This window comes from Salvia hispanica, chromosome 5 (assembly GCF_029641045.1).
Source record: "Salvia hispanica isolate PSC_SH4W2 chromosome 5, Shi_PSC_v1, whole genome shotgun sequence".
Taxonomy (NCBI): Eukaryota; Viridiplantae; Streptophyta; class Magnoliopsida; order Lamiales; family Lamiaceae; genus Salvia; species Salvia hispanica.
The window spans coordinates 7,630,594-7,652,864 of NC_142696.1; the positions used below are offsets into that span (position 1 = coordinate 7,630,594).

At 38.4% G+C, this 22,271-nt stretch overlaps 2 protein-coding genes across 2 annotated transcripts; one reads left to right on the forward strand and one right to left on the reverse strand.

Annotated features, from left to right (window-relative positions):
• Positions 1 to 56: 56 nt before the first annotated feature.
• NS1 (Class II aminoacyl-tRNA and biotin synthetases superfamily protein) lies at positions 57 to 9,625 on the forward strand. Its single transcript, XM_048086168.2, has 15 exons — positions 57 to 547; positions 635 to 703; positions 3,703 to 3,813; positions 4,189 to 4,293; positions 4,868 to 5,005; positions 5,745 to 5,825; positions 6,716 to 6,793; positions 6,938 to 7,006; positions 7,145 to 7,219; positions 7,324 to 7,407; positions 7,583 to 7,669; positions 7,769 to 7,864; positions 7,948 to 8,022; positions 8,539 to 8,665; positions 9,263 to 9,625. Exons 1-15 carry the CDS (start codon positions 173 to 175, stop codon positions 9,376 to 9,378), a joined length of 1,686 nt encoding a protein of 561 aa, XP_047942125.1. The 5' UTR covers positions 57 to 172; the 3' UTR covers positions 9,379 to 9,625.
• A 618-nt stretch (positions 9,626 to 10,243) lies between these two features.
• Positions 10,244 to 17,726, reverse strand: LOC125187486 (protein transport protein SEC16B homolog). The gene is made up of 14 exons (XM_048084084.2): positions 17,535 to 17,726; positions 15,328 to 17,460; positions 14,928 to 15,245; positions 14,295 to 14,420; positions 14,091 to 14,213; positions 13,820 to 13,990; positions 13,469 to 13,594; positions 13,232 to 13,366; positions 12,637 to 12,764; positions 12,439 to 12,547; positions 12,053 to 12,364; positions 11,789 to 11,941; positions 11,396 to 11,682; positions 10,244 to 11,123 (listed from the first exon to the last, which is right to left on the reverse strand). The coding sequence occupies exons 2-14, from the start codon at positions 17,242 to 17,244 to the stop codon at positions 10,628 to 10,630; spliced, it is 4,401 nt and encodes a 1,466-aa protein (XP_047940041.1). The 5' UTR covers positions 17,245 to 17,460; positions 17,535 to 17,726; the 3' UTR covers positions 10,244 to 10,627.
• Positions 17,727 to 22,271: the final 4,545 nt, after the last annotated feature.

Genomic DNA, 22,271 nt, shown 5'->3' on the forward strand with positions numbered 1-22,271 from the left:
GTAGTATTATTGGTAGTATTATGTTTTTAAGTTGTGAATGTGTATTAGGGTTGGAGCATGGAATGTGGATTAGGAGATCAGCTCCTCTGAAATACAAGCGTTGAGCAGAGTATATCAGTAATATCCAAAACCTCAGCTCTCAAACTCACTTCACACACATTCAACCCACAAAATGGCGGCTGCGGCCACCACTCTCCGCCTCCTCAAACCCTTATCTTCCGCCGCCGCCCCTCTATTGGCTCCTCTAAACAATCACGCAATCAACCGTTCGGTTGCTCCATTGCTTCTATTCTCCTCCGCCGCGCTCTCCCGCCGCCACCGCAGCTTCTGCACCGCGGTCTCCGCCAGCGTCTCCTCTGGCGAGGCTACCAAGGCCGAGCCAATCGAGTCGGAAAAAGGCGCGAAAATCCGCGAATTCCGCAGGAAGCTCAAAATTGTGGACATTAAAGGAGGAGTTGATGAGGGGCTGGATCGATTGGGGGAGACTCTTGTAGTCAGGGGATGGGTTAGAACGCTTAGGGCTCAGAGCAGCGTCACATTTATCGAGGTGCGTTTCCAATTTCTCTTCTACTACTTTGTGATTGATTGACATTTTCTGTTTTGATTGTTGAATAATTTATTCTGCGGTGATTAGGTTAATGACGGTTCTTGTCTTTCAAACATGCAATGCGTGATGAGTTCTGATGCCGATGGTTATGATCAGGTAAAGTTAATAATGCTAATCGGATTTCTTTTTTATATTCTTAATTGTTATGCATTTCTGTTGTTGTGTGATTGATCCACAGTCAATTTCTATTCTTATGATCGACCTGCACCAGTGAATTATTCTCTCTTTTTGAGAAACTTACTGCAATTGGTTTATTGATTTTTTCCGAACCACTTAGATGGCACACAAAATCTTGTATTTTCTGTACAGAGAGATTTGTTCCAGTACTTACTTTTTGCTCACTTTATTTGGCATCTTATGTTCTTCATCTGATAAACTGCCTCAAACTTGTTCTTCTGCATAGTGTGAGTTCTTTGCCTGCATTTATAATGGGATATTATAGAATACCCCCTCCTCTCGAGCTCTAGGTTCTTATTGTTTCCACTTTGGTATTACTCTATTTTTTTAAAATTACATAATAGTTTAGCTCAATCCTTGTGTTGGTAAAATCCAGAAGTTTATTATACAGTGATAAAAACTGAGAATGTCTACCCCTTACTAAGTATAGCAAGAACGGTTGGGCGTACTCGTCCTCATCCTCGTCCGAGGTCCCTCCTTCTATGACATATCCTCCTCCACTACTTCCTCCCCTTCAAGGTCTTGAGCGTACTCGTCCTCATCCTCGTCCACCGTATCCCAAGCTTAGTCCTTCTCGGCCTCGCTGGCGGCATCCTCGGTATGATGCTCCTCGGACTTATCCTCCACATGATACTCCTCATCATCCTCTTGTGCCTCAAGGTGAGAGTCTCTTTCTCCTCTTCGGAGTCATACCCATCTCTATGTTCTGCATGGGCCCTCCCGGCCCTCGATGGTCGGGATGAATCAACGGCCAAACGGTTCCTCCGCCGCATGGCTCCATCATGTGTTGTGGACGGTGATATGCGTGGATTCAGTAAAGCCATGTTTGAGGGGTTGGTTGATAATCCTGACGGACCACCACCTCCTTTGGTGGAGCCACCCACTATCCCCTTGGAGCTGCCCCCTTCGACCTTTCTGGGAATGGACGAGGGAGAGTCATCCCGACCATCGAGGGCCAAGAGGGCCCGCACAGATGATAAGGACAGGTATGACTCTGAAGAGGAGGAAGAGACAGATGATCATCACCTTGAGGCTAGAGAGGAGGATGAGTCCGAGGAGTATCGTACTGAGGATGCCGCTGGCGGGACCAAGAAGGACTACGCTTGGGATACGGAGGACGATTACGCCGAGGACCTTGGACCGAGGAGGATCCATTAGAGTAACGAAGGACCTCAACTGTGACATGGGAGAGGGTGAGTTCTTTCCTCTATTCCCACTTGAGCCACTACCAAAAATACCACATCCCCGAGCCAGCGTACGAGCACTTTCCTCCAAGTGGTTCATACTTCTACACCAACTTTACTTTGTGATGCTGCCTAACATGACTCACTTTTCGGTTCTTCCCGAGCCTGTTTTTGTCCCCGTTATTCTCAATTAGCAACTCTCCCGTATTGTGGAGGAGAAATTTCCCAACATACCTTGGGAGGTGTATTGGGACCCTATCTGGATTTTTAGTGACTCTGATATTGAGAGTTGGGATTCAGCTTAGAAACACTAGCTCTTTTGATGTTTTCTTTAGTTGTGTTAAACTTGTAGTGGTTTTCCGCGTGATGTTTTCAATTCTGTTTTGGGGATAAAAAACCTCGTTGAGACAAAGTTGTACTGTTTTATGAAGAATTATTTTTGTTTCGAATTTCAATCATGTTTACTTGTGTTACTTTTATATATGACATATGCATGAAATTTTTACTATCTTGCTTCAGTTTCTCTTTCTTCACCGCTTCTTAAATCCCCACTAGTCGCCATCAACCATAATGGTGATCATGAATCTACTTTGAATTTTGACTCAACATTATCTATTTTTTAATTATTAGTACTCCTTCGGTTCCTCCGTCCCAAGGAAGATGACCCCTTCCTTAGGCAGCATGAGAATTTATGCAACTTTTTGTGTGTTAAGTGGAGAGAATAAAGTAAGAGAGATAGAAATAAAATAGAGATAAATGCATTTTCATTTAGTAATGAGTCATCTTGGTTGGGACAAACGGAAAGTGAGTCATCTTCGGTGGGACAGATGGAGTATTATATACTCCCTCCGTCCCGGAGTATTAGACTCACTTCTTTTGGGCACATGATTTAAGGAAGTGATATTTAAATAGTTAAAGTGGAGAGAGTAAAGTATGAGAGAGGGAAAAAGTAGGGGGGAGAAGAGAGAAAAAAGTAGGTGGAGAATAAAATAAGATAGATGTTTTTTGCTAAAAAAGGAAATGAGTCTAATATGTTGGGACATCCCAAAAAGAAAAGTTGGTCTAATACCTTGGGACGGAGGGAGTATGTAGAAAGTTTTTATTTGGCATTGGCCTTTAGAATTTGTTACTCCTGATGGTTGTATGGGTGTGTGTTCATTTGATTGACTTGTTACATTTTATTTATTCACGTGACAAAGCATCAAGATTTATTGAATTGTTTATACATATGTTAATGAGACTTCATCAAGGAATTTTAGAGATTATTCCAATTGAAAATTTTGGATAAACCATTTTCATATGCTGTAAATTCGACATTTTTAAGAATTTAGATACTTTCTGCTCATAACTTGGAGCACTTGAAATAAAACTTAGAGCACTTGGACAAGTGAATTTATGATTTACCTTTAGCTTCTTCTTTTGATGTAAATAGTTTTTAGCAACTTCTACTTTTATGTAATGTACCTACCTCATGGACTTCTGTCTCAAGAAAAAATCCTCACCAGATGATGGTCCTACTTGGGCATATCTGGATCAAATTTATATGTGCTAGTGACGAATGATAAAAGAATCTTTTTTCTAAATCTTATTTTTGTTGAATTGGGCTTTTGTTTTATTTCTGGACCTCGTCTACATTACAGTTGTTTGTAAATGCTGTTTCTTTCCCCACTTTCCTGCAATAATATGAACTGGGTGGATATGTTTCATCATTTTTGTCATCAATCCTATTAATAGGTGGAGAGTGGTGTGATTTCTACTGGTGCTTCAGTGTGGATACAAGGAACCGTAGTAGCCAGTCAAGGGTCGAAGCAGAAAGTAGAATTGAAGGTGGACAAACTTGTTACGGTAAATACTTCTCATTTACTTTTATCTTTCTATTTTTATAATTTTTCTTTTCCATACTGTAGTTTCTTTGGACTTGTTTTGCATTAATTTGGAATGATAATGGTTATTTCATCAAGAAATCTCTTCACGTTGGTCCAGCGAGTAAGTGTATTAATCACTGCTTATTTAAGTACTTAACATAATTAATTAATTGTTTGATTTTTTTTCAAATTTCGAAATCAATTTTACTCCCTCCACCCCCCATTATTTGTCCCACTTAGACCTGGCACAGGTTTTAAGAAATGTAATAGAAAGTTGTGCACTATACTCTCTGGTATATTTTCTTCAGATATGCTGATATTATGATTTATATTCAACCGTCAACCTTTTCTGTAGGTTGGTATGAGTGATCCTTCTTTCCCAATACAGAAGAAAAGGGTCAGCAAAGAGTTCTTAAGAACTAAAGCTCATCTGCGTCCACGTACCAATACTTTTGGGGCGGTAAGAGTCATCTTTACTTTCCAAATGGAGCAACTGAATAATGAGTTATAGGTTCTGGTTTTCACCATCCTTCCCTCCACCCCAATGTTTTTTAATATTCTATAGACAAAACAGTAATATCAATTCGACCAGAGTAAATGAACCAGATCCCAGGCCTTCTGTAAGGTGATCCCTGCGAGCATCCTTTAGTAGTTGGTAAAAAGTCAGTGAATCATTCCATGCCAGATTATTTACTCTCTTTTCGCTCTACCAACGCTTCTCCTAGTGAGTAGATTAGCATATTATAGCTTTAACAACTTCAGAAGTTTCTTTTATCTCCCCGACCCCCGTCTAAACTGTAGGCGATTGCCTTGCTATGGCCATTTGTGCTTTTGTAAAAAATTATTCATTCAGGAACAGTTTATTGTCTACATGAAAGTTAAAGATAACATTTCTTCCAGATCTTGTGATCAGATTCAGAGATATATTACTCTTCTTGCCACCATACATATTTGTTTATTTCATTCTCTTGCTAACGTCATCTGTCAGTGTGTATAGCTATTTTAGTGGCTAAACAAATCTGTTCTTGGCTTAGGTTGCAAGGGTGCGCAATGCTTTGGCCTATGCCACACACAAGTTTTTTAAAGAAAATGGCTTTCTTTGGCTTTCCAGCCCAATCATAACTGCTTCAGATTGTGAAGGAGCTGGTGAACAGTTTTGTGTAACAACCTTGGTATGTGTTTCTACCAAATAGAACAATCCATGAACATGTGCTCAAGTTTCACATGTCATGTTTATCCTGTAATCTTGATATAACTTTGTTCGACATAGTTTGCTTTCGCCCTTCAATTGAGTTGGATCACGTTTAGTCATTCATCACAAAAACTGCTTGATAGCTCGATTGCACCTTTGCAAATTACTCTCCAGTTTTTCTGTTAGGCACATTCAAGATTGTTATCTCTCTTTGTTTGTTTTTCATTTCTTTCTCATTTTCAATTCTTATTTTTGTATCCATAAAGCAAGCTATACCTCTGGACCCATCCCAGTTATGTGCCTCATATAGGGGCAAAATTTTGACCCTGCATGCATCCCCTTCGATTTTTCTCTTATAACATCTCATCTGACCCCAGTAATGGTGCCAGCTTAATCTGTTTTTGAAATATTAATTTGCACGATTTGTAGGTCTAGTTTCCTGTTGGAAACAGTATTTCAAAAGTCACACCATATATAGTTAATCAAGGGAGATAAATTACGATGCAGCATGTCCTAGTAAACAATCACAAATCCATGTTATTCACTGGTTTTACCCTGATTTCTTGTTTTATTTGTTAGAGGAATTATGGTGGAGCTTCACTAGTTCTTCTGCCATTGTCACATGTTTGCTTCTACTTATATTATGAGTTACATCACGAGGAAGTATAAGTATGTTCTATTTATGCTGGTTCACGTGACAACATTTGTTCCTTGAACAGTTTTCAAACCCCAGTGAAGCTGTGCATTCTCCAGTTAATGCCATCCCCACAAAACAGGATGGTTCAGTCGATTGGTCCAAGGTAAGGTTCTGTTGCTTTTCCTTTGTCAAAATCAACTATATTGAAAGACATTTCGCATTAAATTTTATGATATCTGTTATGAGAAACTGTTCCACAATAATTTTTGTTTTTTATTACCTCTAAGGACTATATGTCTGAGCTCACTTTTTCCTAGAACTTTAGGGGTGTTCATTTGGTAAAACTGTACAGAATTGAGCTTGTGATATCTCTTCTCTGTTGATTTACTATAGAACAGTTAAGCTGATATTAATTATTAACTAAGGGTAAATTCAATTATGATTTCGTTATAATTTTGAATCAAACAAAATCAGGCAAACAATAAATAATTTTCTGGCAGTTGTAGAGTCAGAGTAGCTTTGGATTAATGTGGAAAAACAAAACCCCATTTTAGCCAACAAATTCATTTTATTTACCATGCTTTGGTCCTTAATACATTCATTTCCACCCGTCTAATCATAAGCAGTATACTGCTCACAAGATTCACGCAACTGATGAAAGTAGATTGCATTAATAATTGGGAACAACAAAAATTTGGAAACATCAGATGCTAAACGTTTGGATCCTGAATGGAAAGCTGGGAACATTGTGCCTGAAAAACCACTACCAAATGATATTTTGCTGGGCTGGCTGAGGGGCATGAGCTACCAGTGTGCTAATTTTGCTCTGTTCTCCTTGTGAGCTTTCTGTGTCTCAATTGGAGTGAGTATGCTTGCTTGGGGTGGTCCTCAGGTTACAGTCATTTAAGCAATATCTTCAAATGATGCTCTGCTGATAGCTATCTTTTTCTAGCAGATATCATGTGATAGAGTACTACTTTCTTATGCATTCTTATGTAAAAGCAATGAAAACAAAATAATGTTTGATGTGTTCTTTGTTTATTCTCTGGGCAGGACTTCTTTGGAAAACCAGCTTTTCTAACAGTATCTGGGCAACTGAATGCTGAAACATATGCTACTGCTCTTACGGATGTAAAACTCTTGCTTGTCAATTAATATGTACTTGCCATTTCTAGTGTATAATTAGCAATTTAGAGCTATCCCTGGAACTTATACAGTTGCTTATTTACTTGCTCTCTGTATATTGTCTGTTAATATTTATTTGCTCTCTGCCAGGTATATACTTTTGGTCCTACATTTAGAGCAGAAAATTCAAATACATCTCGGCACTTGGCTGAATTTTGGGTATACATAGGATTTACTAAGTTACTGACATGTATACTTCCGATTTGTTTTCTGTTCCATTATTTCCTTCCAGGAATTAGTGTTTATGTGCATTTTAGATTGTGGCAAAAATCTTGACTACTACTTTTTTTTCCCAAGATGATAGAACCAGAACTTGCATTTGCTGATCTAGAAGATGACATGGCTTGTGCAACTGCATATCTCCAGTATGTAGTAGGTTACCGTACAAACCTATTGTCCTTCTATGATTTAATCGACATCCTTTAGTTTATGCTGTGTTTCTAACACTGGCTTGTTGTTCTTATTTTGTTTGACAGGTAAAATACGTTCTTGAAAACTGCAAAGAAGATATGGATTTCTTCAATACTTGGATTGAGAAAGGAATCATCGACCGGCTAAGTGTATGTGTTCTAACTCAGTCGTTTGGGCCTTCTATTTTCCTTGATTTTTATGAGCATTTCTTAGTCTCCGTCATGCTGACTTTAGCTTTCTACTACTCCGTACTATTTATGCCAATTGTTATATGTTCGTATTATATGTTCTGATTATTGTCTCATTTTGAAACACACTTGTCAGGATGTAGTTGAGAAAAAGGTTGTCCAGCTGACATACACTGATGCAGTTGAACTTCTCCTGAAAGCAAAGAAGAAATTTGAATTTCCGGTACTTGTCTTATGGCCCAGCACTTCAATTTTTTCATTTCTTTTTTCAACTAGGACGGCCTATTTAACTATTTGACCTTTTTTTATATGTTGTTTATAGGTAACGTGGGGATGTGATCTGCAAAGTGAGCATGAACGATATATAACTGAGCAAACTTTTGGTGGATGTCCTGTAATTGTAAGAGATTATCCGAAGGTAAGAATATCTTCTTCCTAGGCTTATTTGCATTATATTCCTCTACAGATTGGGGATTGGACTTTTGTTCTCTTAACTCTCAGGATATCAAGGCATTTTACATGCGCCAAAATGATGATGGGCGGACTGTTGCAGCCATGGATATGTTGGTTCCTCGGGTAAATCTATCAGAATCGTAATTCTATCTATCAGATAATCTAATGTGATGACAAATATAGTCTGCAGTTCTGCACACATATTGCTTTGCATTAAGTTCCTTTTACTCCATGGATTGCACAATATTTGCTTGCCATGTTACATTTGGATTGATACGTGCACAATATTCCATCTCAATTTGCTTAGGGGGTGTTCGGTTTGCAAGATTGTATCCGGGATTAAATTTGTAGTGTGTTTGGTTCATGAGATTCCACCCCACAACTCAATCCTAGATGGATAATCATGGGATAATTAGTCATAGCTTACCCCTATGACTAAAATAATCTCACAACTCAATCCTAGATTGTATCTTGGTATTATTTTATCTTGGAAACCGAACACCACCTTAGCTTTATCTTCAGACTCCATGCAATCTACATATGCCACACCTTCCAACCCACCACTTTCTTCTAAGGTGTTAATTAGGCATGCAGAAAAGTTATGGTCTCTGCATTTGAAGTATCTTTTATATTCCTCAGATTGGCGAACTAATTGGTGGAAGCCAAAGAGAAGAACGCCTTTCTTATCTGGAACAAAGGTTGGATGATTTAAAGCTCAACAAGGAGAGCTACTGGTGGTACCTTGACCTGCGGCGCTATGGTTCAGGTGAGGCTTATACTTCATCCAATTTTGCATTCCAATCTTGTCGAGTTCAAGCACTATAGCTGATGCTGAAGATGTAACAAGTATCTTATATTGAGGGTGAAATACTATATTACTCTTGTTACACTTGGGAGAGGGGCATCTTTAATCCTATAACGAAGGAGTGGCAAAATAGTCCCAAAAACATTCAGAAGTGTACATTGTCCCTTAACCTCAGGATTTTGGAACTGCCATCCTTTGTGCATTATTCCGAAATATATTCATTATGGGGTCTTGAGTGAAACCGCATCAAGGGTCAAGATCCATGAGCCAGTACCCATATCTTGATTGAAACACCAACGAAATTGCATGTGGATCCCCATATAGGCACCCCCAAGTTTTGCGTTTCATTATTGATTAATCAATCTTGTAGTTTGATGTGAAGATTTGGTATAGGAATTTAAGCTTTAGTATCAAAAGGCCCCAAATTTAAAGTCTGGCAAAATGTACAGAAATTGCGTACTTTCGAAGTATATAGGACTTAAGTTTTCCCTCTTAATTATTGGATTACAACTGCTACCAACAGGACTAAAAATGCACTGTGTTATTCTTGTGTGACAGTTCCCCATGCCGGATTCGGGTTGGGTTTCGAGAGGCTTGTGCAGTTTGCTACTGGGGTCGACAATATAAGAGATGCAATACCCTTCCCTCGAGCACCTGGATCAGCTGATTTTTGACATTTCAGAGTATACTGCCTTCGATTGGAACACCAAATTTCACAGTTAGATTTTATTTTTTTTTTCTGTAAAATCTCGCAATCGTGTGCTTGGTTTACTTGTGAATGTATCTAAAATAATTCATTCATTATCTTTATGTCATAAAAAGACTGGAAAAAAGTGCCACTTGTGCCATATGCCCATATACATATGCTTGAACTTTGGTGTATCACTGTTGAGAATATTTCAAGAACATTATTTTTTATTAGTGCTTTTGCGAATGAAATAAAATACTCCATCCGTCCCGTTTTAGCAGTCTCATTGACTTTTCCGCCCTCTTTTTGTAAAAATGATAAAAAATAGTTAAAGAGGAGAAATGGTAAATTAAGAGAGAGAATAGTCTTATCTACATTATTGTCTTTCTTTTCTCCACTTTAACTATTTTTTATCATTTTTACAAAAAGAAGCAGAAAAGTCAATGAGACTGTTAAAGCGGGACAGAGGGAGTAGTACTCCCTCCGTTCCATAATAAGTTTTAAGAAATGTAAAGAAAAACCGTTCCATAATTATTATCACTCTTATTGTGGGCACATGTTTTAAGAAATGTAAAGAAAAACCGTTCCATGATTATTATCACTCTTATTGTGGGCACATGTTTTAAGAAATGTAAAGAAAAATTGGTTGGAAAAGTTAGTGGAATGTAAGACTTACTTTTGTGTATTGCTTTTATAATAAAATGTAACTGAACTGAGATAGTGGAATGTGGATTTATGGTAAAAATGAAGCATGAAAATTATTGTGAGACATACCGATATGAAAAAGAGTGATAATTATTATGGGACGGAGGGAGTATACTGCTACCATTCAAAATCATGCGTTTAGCAAATGAAACAAAATGTTACATAGTATTATTCAACTGTTTATAACTTATCAAAATCCTCTGCGTAACATTCCTTTTCTTTGCTCCAAGTTTACAGTTCGCGCGCTATTACTTTCCAGCGACCAGAACAGTGTTCATTTTGAATGATGAGCAAACCTCTATAAAGTATATCACTGGCTACTAAATAACAAACTAAAAAATACAATAGTAAAAACACAACATATAATTGGAGAATTGCGTGCCACAAAAATAAAAAAAGGGGCTATGGAAAAGGAGAAAGAAAATAAAAGGACAGAAAATTTGTCGATCTCCATCACTTGCTGCAGACAATCTGTGATTTGAACAGGCTCTGGCTGTATGGATAAATTTGCTATGTACATCTTGAGGATATCAGAGTTCGACTTCTTGTAGTTCTTCTCCGAAACTGCCACCACTCACTGAGGAATCTGCTAGCGAAGTGTCACTTTGCCTGAAAGATGGAGGACGCATGCCCAGTGGCTCTCCCGGAGGTTGTGTCCTATTTGGAGGGCTCATTGAGTCATTTAAGCTCCCACCCCATGAAGCAGTTCGCCGTGAATGTAACGCAAAGGAGCTATCATTTGCCCCCTTGTTGTATATGTTACTCATGCTTCCAAATCTTTGCATGGCTGCATTGGAAGATGAGGGAGTTGGCGAATGGAATGAGTCATTAGGAGGAGAGGAAGGATTTTCATAAGTGGTGGAGGCATTCTGCTTTTCTTCGACGACAAGCTGCTCAGCATGGGATACTGGTGCTGGAACGAAAAATTTAGGGTTGATGCCACCTGCTGGTTTCGCAGAAGGTACAGAAGGCGACTGGAACCCACTCACGGTGTTCCTGCCACCTCGGTTGAAAGTGTCAACATACCTGGCCATTAAAAGAGGGAACTAATCAGATAAGAGCTAAGTATTAGTATTTGATTGATAACTTCTCTTTCAAATAGTTGCAACATCAGTTCTCATGGGAGATAAAAGCTGAAAAGCTTGAGAAATTAATATAAGTTCAATCCCCGATGCCTGACCCGAGAGCACCAAACAAGTCCTTACCTAAGCAATATTACACAATCGTTTTGTTTCCGCACATAATGGAAGAAGACCCAAGTAACAACACGAATTATAAAAGTAGTTTAAAGAATTTACCTAGAGCGAACACCCATCCTTCCACGTGCCGAGTACTGATTGGCTGTCGGCGGAAGTGGTGGCATTCCTGGACTACTATCCATAGGGCTTGGGCTTTTAAATTCAAGGTTCCCATTGTTATGAGGTTCACTTTGAAATGAATTCATTTCTGATGCTCCATTCTGAAACACTGAAGCCTTTGGTGGCGGCGGAAGAGCTGCTTCTGGTGCTGGGGGATCGACACCTTCCTCCACCCATCTCTTAAGTTTTTCATCATAATAAAACTTATTTGTCTCACCCAATTTTGCCTAGGAAAAAGTACAAACAGGATCAACCAAACAATAAATGCATACTTGAAATTATAAAGTAAATTTAAGGCATGTTTTTGGAAAACAAGGAGCTCAGTAAATATACCTGGCGACCTTGACGATTGAGTACTAAACCAACAGTCTTCTGGAAGAGCTGAGATCCAAAACTAAAACGACCTAAGCGAGATGTACCACCTCCTGCTGATGCTTTGTCCTGCGTGCTAGCAGAAGTTGCTTCTTTCGATGGACCAGCCTGACTCTACTCGTCAAAAGAAGATATCATGTCATTATCTATAGAAACATATGATATCATTAAACATATTGAATAAGCCTATTCAGGCAAAATAGCATATAAAGGGCTGAAAGAAACCTGCATCGGACTCCTTCCAAAGTCAGGTTCTGAAACACTTCTTGTGTGCATAATCTTTTTGTTATCAGCTGCCCATTCATTTATAGGTTCCATAGATTGAGGAACTAATGAAGACATAGCCATTGTTGATTGACTACTCGACACTCTGGGTCCACTGGACTGGTAATGATTCTCATTACCATAAACAGCACCGCCTGTGTTCGGTGCAGGTGGTGGCAGACCGCCCCCAACAACACGATGTGCAGTACTGTCAAAAAGGTTTAGCAATTTTCCGATAAATTCCTTGGGAGCTAAGTTTACAGAGAATCCTCCCTGCATCAAAAGAGGTTCCAGATTTAAGAATATACCAAAAATCAATGATGTAAATTAGAGGAAGCAAAGTTGACCTGTTGATGAGCTTTAATCCTATCCTCAAGGGATGAAACTAAATTCCTTAGATTCTCCAGCTCATGAGTTCGTCCAGTTTTAAGCGATTTTAGTACCGCTTGACAGTACCTACATCGAAATAATTTAGAAAACAAAGATGAAATCCGTAAAACAAAGACAAGAATCCACAAAAGATGTTTTAGGTATAAGATGAATACTTTAATGCCTCCGACATCCTCCCAACTTCAGCCAACATGAGTGCATATACATACTTGTAAGGTTGAAATGAAAGTAGAACGAACTGAGAGTTCCCAAGTGTCTTTGAATACTCATATATCTCTGTCCTCTGTTAAAATATACAAAGGTCAAACACACAAAGGTCATATATGCAGTTGGGGCTAATATCAATGTACTAAATACAAGCTAACAATAAAACTATTTAATTTATTATGCTTCTGCAAGACACAACCACAGTTTATATGGCCTTGGAAGAAAAATACTCTTCAAATTTGTTAACACCAAGTAGAGATGTAAGTTGTATGCTACAAATAGTTGACCCAACTGTAACATAAACTAGTTGGAACAGTAAAAACAAGTAAACAACCCTGCCTACAAGGAGAGTGCTAAAGGATAATACTACGTACTCGAGCAAGAAAAACATCAGAAAAGTGGAATTAAAACTATGATATTAGTGTTTTTCATATAGAATTCCTTCCAGGCTGATTGAAACTCAGACTCAGTACCCTAGGTAGTGGATTACATGTTCTCAAAAGGTAAAGACTGCTCTGCCCAGTAATGGTAACTCAGGCAAACCTGAATTGCTTCTGGACTTGCATACGTCCGTGGCATTTTTAAATGATCGGCACCGATGAGACATAATCTTGCACTGTCTGAATACGGCTCAAAGCTAGCTTCCGCAACCAAATAGCATATATGAGCAGCAATTATCTAAGCAAAAGTAATTCATTAACTCACGAGTTAGGAAGGACTGAAGGAACTACCAAAAGTTAAAAAAAAAAAAAGGAATAGTTTGAGCGAAACTAGACATACATCACTTCTTTCCTTCCACAAACAATCACCGAGATGGATAAGCACAAGCTCATCATCCTTTGTTCTATTTGCAGTTATCACAGCCAAATTTTCTTCCCAGTCGTCCAGCATGCAATTGGCTCCAAACTGGGTAGTTGGCAATACAAAACAGAGGAGATAAACTTAACATGCTGCCCAAATCTAACAACATACAAACTAAGAAACAGAGGGAAATAGATAGAATATCCAACTAGATCCTCTAGTGATGCATACAGCACAATCTCAACCCTTATAAACAACTATTATAGCTAAATTTTTGAAAACTACATCTGGTAAAATCGCAGAAAGTTTTTCAAAGCATTTACTTCACACCTGTGCAGGTTGTTGAGGCACATTTATAGAACCAGTCATGTTGTTAACAGCTGCAGTATCTGCAGAGAAGACGTCAGCTGGTTGGCCAGCAATGAGCAGGCATAGTGTTCGCAAGGGTGATCCAGCTACTAACTGGCGAAGTGCCATTTGCTTGACAGTGTCAACATAGAACTGCATATGTTTTTCCGTCAACAAAGTTATAATAAAGATACATAGGCCAAGAGAGGATTCAAATATTTATTAACAGGAATCAGGTTTGAGATGAACTAACTTGATCACCAAGTTGAGCAGCAAGAACAAGGGCAGGACCCCATAACTGTCCCTCCTGTGCACATTCTAAAGCTTCCTTCTTTCTTCCGGAAACCAGAAGATTTTGAACCTCAGCAGCAGTGGCCTAAAACAGAATTTTATCTGTCATATATAGAATTATTGATTAAAGAATTAACATGCTATTGCACGGTAAATGATTGAGTACCTGCAATTGTCCTTCAGATGGAAGTTGCTGCAAGCATCGGGTAACATCACCATACTGATTAAACTGTGACCCATTTCTTTTAGCAAAAGCAAACAGTTTGGCAACCGCCGATTCTGCATCACTTTCCTGTTTGAAAAAATAAATGATCAAAATACGGACATAGAAATCAAAGTAATGACAAGCACCAAGGCCGTAGATATATAAGCAACTAATTTCTGTAGACTGTAATAGAACAATAGTTATAAGAACAAAAAATTGATATCCACCACTCAACTTGATCAAGTTACTAGAATATTTGATTCAGTGGCTATGTACTTGTACAAATTCAAGGTTAATATTTGATTTTATTTGTGTACATGTTTAACAGTGGTTAAGTATAAAACTATTCTGTTACGTGAATATCAGACGAGTGACATACACGGATAGAAAAGAAATAGCATAAGATACACCACACATACAGAAAACAATTATTATAGTCAGGCAGCTGTTGTTAGGTAGTAGTATATTTCATGGAATTAGTTGTAATTTTCAAAAAGAGACTACCACATTTTTGAAGCAGATATTGATGACAAAAAAAGAAAAATGGCTCTTAAAACAAAAGTAAATCAATCCTTCTTTGACTTAATAATTTACCTTCATCGAAGCATCTGTGCCATAAGGAGATCGAAGTTTTCCATAATACTGACAGGCTATTTTTAACAGCGACAGGAGCAGCTTCAACACTTCAGCCTTTCTGTAGTCCATATGAGCAGGCTCAGAATTTAACCTTTCCTCAATCCATTTATTCAACTCCTTATTGGCCACACTTCCACCTGTAAGAGGACCTGGAAGAGAATGCTGGCAGAGAGCCTGGAAATAAGTGCTTACACCCCTTCCATGATTTACAGCATCAATGTTGCCAGTCACAACTTCTGATAAGTTGAGAACAGTTATTGAGCCACCCACAGGATTCTTCATGAAAAATAAAATTTTATAAGCATGCAATACAAGGCCAGTTATTAACAGAACCTATAAGAATGGCACAAACACATACCTGGCTTCCAAAGTTCAAATTTTCATTAGAGTTGTTATGGTTCATCACAACGAGCTTGCCACCAAAACCAAAGGCAACTAAAGCATGAGCAGGACGACCAGCAGATGACCTCCCTGACGCAGGATTGTATGTCATTTGAGTATTTTGAATCTGTTGCTGGGAGAAGTTCACAGCGTTTTGATTGCCATAAAAGTCATTTGAAAAGTATTTCTGGTCATTTTGATTGACTTTGGAGTCATTGAAATGTTGACTGAAGTTTCCGCCAACAAACTGGGAAGGCATAGAATAGTTGTTGTTCTGATGCTGGTTTAGATTTTCATAATACGGACCATTTACTGCATAATGAGCATTACTTTGTTGACTTCCATGCAGACTTGCAGAAACATTCTGTGCATAGTTATTTTCCGTTACTTGGTTTTCTGTGTATTGTAAAGCAGCTTCCCCAGTGGTACCAGTTTTATCAGGTAACCACATTCTTGAGTGTTGTTGGTTGTAGTTGTTAGCGGATCCCAACCAATTCTGATCTGGGCTTTGGCTGCCAAAGATTTGAGGATTGTAATTATTACCTTGATCATGCGAACTGCTTGCCGTCAGTGTGTTGTTCTGAGAAAATGTATCAGTAAATGAATAATCATCCTTACTCATCTGATCGTGGACTTGAGCAGTTGACTGCTCAGACTGGGCATATGACTCTAAAGCACGCCATTCTAGGGCAATAGTATCATAGTACCACCCAGGGTACTGAGGATCAAATACCATATGAGCAGGGTAACCATTATTGTCATTAGATGCCTGATTCCAGTCTGATGAAACCACACTGCTATTACCACTCACTTCTGACACCTGATTCCAGTTTGTTGTTTCCGTAGCATCACTCGCCAGAGAGGTCTGGTTCCAATTAGAAACTGTCTCTGTTTTACCTGCCTCAGCTACAGCTCCAGATACAGAATGACCAGTTTGCTGCATGTAAGAGAGATCAACCTGCCCACCAGCCCCTCCCCAAGTAGAAGTTACATTAGAGTCAGCATTTCCTTCCACAGTAGAACCCCCATTATAGCCATCAACCTGATACCATTGTCCAGTACCGTAGTCATACTTCCAACCTGGGTATTGGTTTTCCCAGTACTGGGTGCTACTCATATCCTGCACAGATGAACTCTGATCTGCTGCAATACTATCATTCTGTGTATGATTGTACTGCCCGTAATTGTCTGCGGTATCCATATAAGTGGATCCATGTACATCATTTCCAACAGCATCTTGCGACCCATTCTTTGAAGTAACCCCCACTGTGTTGCTAAATGCTTCAGATGGATTTTCCCCTCCGAATTCGGTGAAAAAGTCTGAGTATGATCCAAAGCCATTGCTATCATTCTGAACCGACTCCTCATTAAAGGCACTCCAGGCAACTTCTTTAACTCCAGGAGCCCCTATTTCGCTACCACTAGTTGTCTTGCTCAGCACTGGCACGTCAGGGGCACCCACATTTTCAGCCTCACCACTGTCAGCATTGACCGAAACATTAGCACCGCCATTTTCATTTTCCAGTTTTTGTATCACAGTACCAAACTCAAATGAATCAGCTGACACTAATGGAATTCCATGCTCCTCCCCTGTTTCCACTTTGCTAATCTGTTCAGCTGTCTCCACATTTGCACTTAAATAATCAACTACGCTACGATCACTGCTTGAGACTTGTTCAACATTAACCTCACCATGATCTTCAAGCTCATTGATACTCAAATTGGTAAAAGCCTTAGCCTCGTCAGATTCGTTCCCGTCCGTCACGACATGACGGCCTCCAGATTCCGGCGATGTGGAGACTTTAAAGTCCACATCGTCGTCATCATCCACTAATTTATCAAAAAAATCCTCGTCTGTATTATCCTCCACCGAGAATGGAGGATTCGAAGCCATTCAATCAAACCTAACTTTAGATTCCACAAAACTCACCCCTAAATTTCAAAACCCTAATTGATCCGAGCTAGTTAATAAACACACAGATCCAGGAACAAAACCCGCCTAATTCCACAAAATACAACCCGATACAATCCAAATCGAACAAGATCCGGGGTTTTACAAGTCCACCAATATCCGAAACGCGGTACACGAAGATGCAAAAACACGAAAATTCTGCAAAATTGTGAATCAATTCAACACACAGAACCTAAATAATTGCAGAATCGATGCAGAAAATCTTGACTTACAGATCAAAATTGATAATTGAGGAAACGGAAGGAATCGCTTATTCATACGTGTCGGTTGTGCGTATATATGTGTGTAGAGAGAGAGAGACTGTCTGTAAACTCAGAAGAGAAGACAAAGCCTCGATTTCGCTCCTAAGGTCTCAACAACCCACCGAAAACCTCCTCCATTTTACCCCTAATCATATAAATATACTCACAAACACATCTGCAAATTACTCTTAACTTCTTATCTAATTTTAGTTTGACTTTTTTTGTTCTTTCATAATTTTTTGTCTAAATTAATCAGCTTCGGCTTAATTAGCTGTTATAAATGATAAGGGGTGGATCTACTACGAAATGTGAATAAATAGAAAATTAATTGCAATTAAGAAAATGGTTTTTTACGTTAATTATTTGTTATGAATAAAAGAAATGTAAAATAAGTGAAACTCACCGCTGATTCCTTCACTAGTATTGATGCTGGCATTTAAATATGATTTGCATTTTTTTAATTCGAAAACAGGGTTATTTTGTGGCAGTCATGGAATTTATATAATTTTCTACAATTCCTTTCCACAAATATAGCATTACTTTAAACATGCTTTGAAGCTTGATTTATAGAAATGGGGACAAATCATATTTCTAAGAGGGGAAATAGACAATAAAATCATAAAATTTTGGTCTGAGCTATCTTGGTAATTTTTAAACTTTGGTCAATTATATCATAACTTTGATATTTTTCAATTGTAGTTTATAATTTGGAGTAAATTATGTACATTATGATTTTAGTAAACGAAAATTACCATACGAGCAAAACGTTCTACTATTCAAACGACGTCATTTTATACACTTAGTCAATCACGTCTTTAATTTTTGCATATATACGTATTACGTTGATAAATTCAAAAATATAGTATTGTAGAGTATGATTTAATTTTTTGCTACGAGACAATTAAGAAAAATATTAAAATTATAATTAATTATTTTTTAAAGTTATTAGATGACTAGAATGTGACCAAACTTCATGATTTTCTTATCTATTTACCATTTCTAAAATTATGTACTATATTACCTACATTCATAATCAGCATTCGTGTTTATTCTATTTTAAATTATTTATAAAAAGTAGTCTTCCTTTTTCTAATTAGGTAAATTTTTATTAATAATTATCTGTAATCACTTTTTTCTATATATTTTTATGCTAAGGAATATGGGTGTTCACCTCCCATTTTTTAATTCTTGGAAGCCTAAGCTAAAATGGTTGGCTCGCGCTGTTCATGCAAATTGGGCAAGAATTCAAATCTTTGAAAGTTACTAAGAGCATCCGCAGCGGTGAAGAGGCGCCTGCTCGTCCGTCCGTGCCGCTGAGCACCGGCTCGTCCGTCCGCTGATGGAGCTCATCTGTCCGTACCAGCGGCACGGCTGCTCTTAACTAAGAGCACGTCCGTGCCGCTGAGCAGCACGCGTGGCGTCGCCTTATTCACCAACGGCATAGCCGTTGGCTTATTTAAATTTTTTATTTTTTTAAAAAAAATGCAAAATTAATTAAAAAAATGTTTTTAAATAAAAAAAAATATTTTCCCACTTCCCAAAAAAATATATCCATTTTCTCCCCACTTTTAATTTATTTTTCAATTTTTTCCCCCAAAATTCACATTTTCATCTATAAATACCTCCACTTCAACACAAAAAAATCACATTCTCATCTATTCTATCATCATCTATATTCTCTCATATTTTTTCCTCATACTCTCTCATCTAAATTCCCACCACACTACACAATGTTCGGCTCTGGCGATCACCCCTCCGGCAATCGCGGTTGGAACCATGATTGGTTCGACTTCGAGGCCGGATTTAGTCCATGATAAGGCTAATTTCATGCATCGGTTATATGGTGAAAAACGTTACAATTTGCTGGGTCTAACATGTTTCCTAAGTCAGGTGTGTGATAAAATCGCTAGATCGAGGGAATGCTGAAGGGAGCAGTCTAACGAAAGAATGAAGTAAAGTGAACAGAATTCAAAGGAAAAGAAGGCGTGATGGAGGGAGTCAGTAGCTGAGGGCAACAAAGTCTATCTATACCTCGCTGGGCCCCACTCCAACGCCTATAAATAGAAGAGCATGCAACGCACAAATCATCACTTTTTCACTCTCTTTTAGCTCACACACATAACACACACTTGGGAATGGGAGATCTGGGGTAGTTCGGGTTACGAAGGGGTTCATTTCTTTAGAAAGTTTTAGTGCAACACCGTCCGCGTGTGGGCGAAGATACAATCTCTTTAAATTTCAGTTGTTTTTGCACTTTTGCGGTCGAACTTCACTTTTGGGAGTCGACTTGGCTGTTGATGTTACTTGTTATCCTTTCGCTTCTGTTGGTTTGCGTTTATTTGTGATATTTCAAGTTGATTTACGTAGATCTTGCTGCTGAGAGTTTATTTTAACAAGTTTTATGTCGATCTCTGTTTTATTTTGATGCTGTAGTACACGATCTGGGAATTTGGTGATAGATCTGTGGTTTGTTGATTTATTGGAGGTTGTTGTTTAAAATCTGGAGTTATGAAATGTTTCTGTTGGTTGGAGTTTGTGTCGGACGCTTGGATCCGGAGTGGATTTAGCATCTGAGGTTGGATCCAAAGTGAGAAAGGGGAGTTGTTGGAGGGATTTGAGTTTTTCGCTTGTTTCCTGTTTTACTTCGTCTAGCATCTGTAGATCTGTTTAGTTCTTCGTTGTTATGCATCAAATTGGTTTAGATTTAGTTTGCTCTGCTCTGATTTCGTTCATGTTGTTTTTCTTATGAGTTCTTACGCAATTTGGTTGAAGAAGATGATGTCGCTGTTAGTTAGTACCAGAGTTAGTTATTCTGCCAGCTTTTCGGCCGTACTCTGCTTTTTCAGTCATGGTCCCCACAGTCAGTTTGTTTCCCAGGCCTAGGTAATTAGAGTATAGATCTAGTGATTGTGCGGTTAATTTTCCTTGCATAGTTTTCTTTGTTGCTTCGCCTAGGTCTAGTTGTTAGCGTAGCCGTTTTAAAATTCCCAAGTCAAGTTTATTTTGTTTTCCTCAACCCAAGAAAAATGCGTGGCAGCAGCCAACACCAAAAACAAGTCCAAATCCTTGAACATGATTATTACGCATCCTTCTCTGTGGGATCGATCCCTACTTCCCTATACTAGGTTTAGTAAAGTGGTTGAGGGTTTTTGAAAGAGTGCTCTGTGTGTTCGACGACCAGGATTTCCTACGACCAACGAGTCCCTAGACCGCGTGATCTAGTGGATTTGCTGGACCAAGGGAACCTGTTTATTTCCTTCTATGCGCACCAAGAGCAAAAAAACGTACTTTCAGTCCGGAAACGCAATTTACGGCCCCTCCTCAAACCCAAGGTTCGCAATTTTCGGGTGGTTACCGTCCTTACCCGGTGCACGACCAAAACGCCTCCGGGTTCGGGTGGGCACCCGAACCCGGATCGGGAGGGAGCAGCAGCTCTACTTCTACTCCTACTTCTATTCCTACTCCTACTCCTCCTGTTCGTAGCACCCGCACCCCGTACACTCCGGGTGAGATGATGGCGATGTTCAAAGCCTACTTGGCAGTCTCCGAAGATTCGGATGTTGGCACGAACCAAACCGGGGATACGTATTGGTGGCGTATCACTCGCCTTTACAATGAAACCCGGGTGGGACCCTTGAACGTGTCCTTAGCGTACGGATGTGGGTGTTGTGCTCTTAGCTAAGGACAAGGAGTAAAAGTGGGTCCGGCCCCACTTTCGTGCTCTTAGCTAAGAGCACGGACGGGGATGCTCTAAGATTTATGCATTGATCTCTCCACCAAGAATTGGTGTTGATTTTCCACATTTGTTTTTCCTTTCCACATTTTTCCTTTTTCAAATCTTCTCGCTCGTACAGAATTGGTGTTAATTTTATTATTCAACTTTTTTTATTAGGTTAAAGGTCAAAAATTGGAGCTACTGTTTGGCTCATATTTGAGTTCAAAACATGTAAACTGAATAAAGTGACCGAGAATTATATATGTGAGTCATAGTGCAATTATTTCTTGAAAAAATTTAATTCTTGGAGTTTGTAAAATTGGAATTATTATAGGATAAACATGTGAGGTTAACATACGAACCATTGTATGACTATAATAATAATATAAGAAATTTAACCAATCATAAATATAGTAGTAGAAAATAAACTTGCACATAAATGTGATTGAACTGAAATCGTTGGCTAAATGGAAACGGATCATAATTGGTCTTTACTTATCTAGTTTGAATGGACTTATAGTGTTAAATGATAGTTGCCATATTTGAATTTAAGTTAAAATCATATTCTTTATTTTGAATTTTATATTTCTTTCTTTTATCCTATTCGAATATAGCACAAAGAATATAAAAAATCTTTGATAATGAAAGTAGTAAAAGACTTCTGGAATATAGTAATTTCTAAAAGAGGAAATATTTTTTCTACTTGTCTAAAACTTTTACTGATCTCATAAATGGTTGAGGTAAGAATAATACTTAAGAAAGGATAAATTTATTGTTAAATCGAAAATAAATTGAATTTTGATATTCTCAAGTTATCTTTTTTGGTAGTTCAAGTCAAATGTTCCAACATTTTGAGATTTACTCCGTCCTCCAAAATTCGTCACCATTTGACCCGACACGAGTTTTAAGAATAGAAAGTGGGTTGGAAAAGTTAGTGGCAAGTTGGTCCTACTTTTATATTAGTTTTAAAATAAAATGTGAGGGGAAATGAG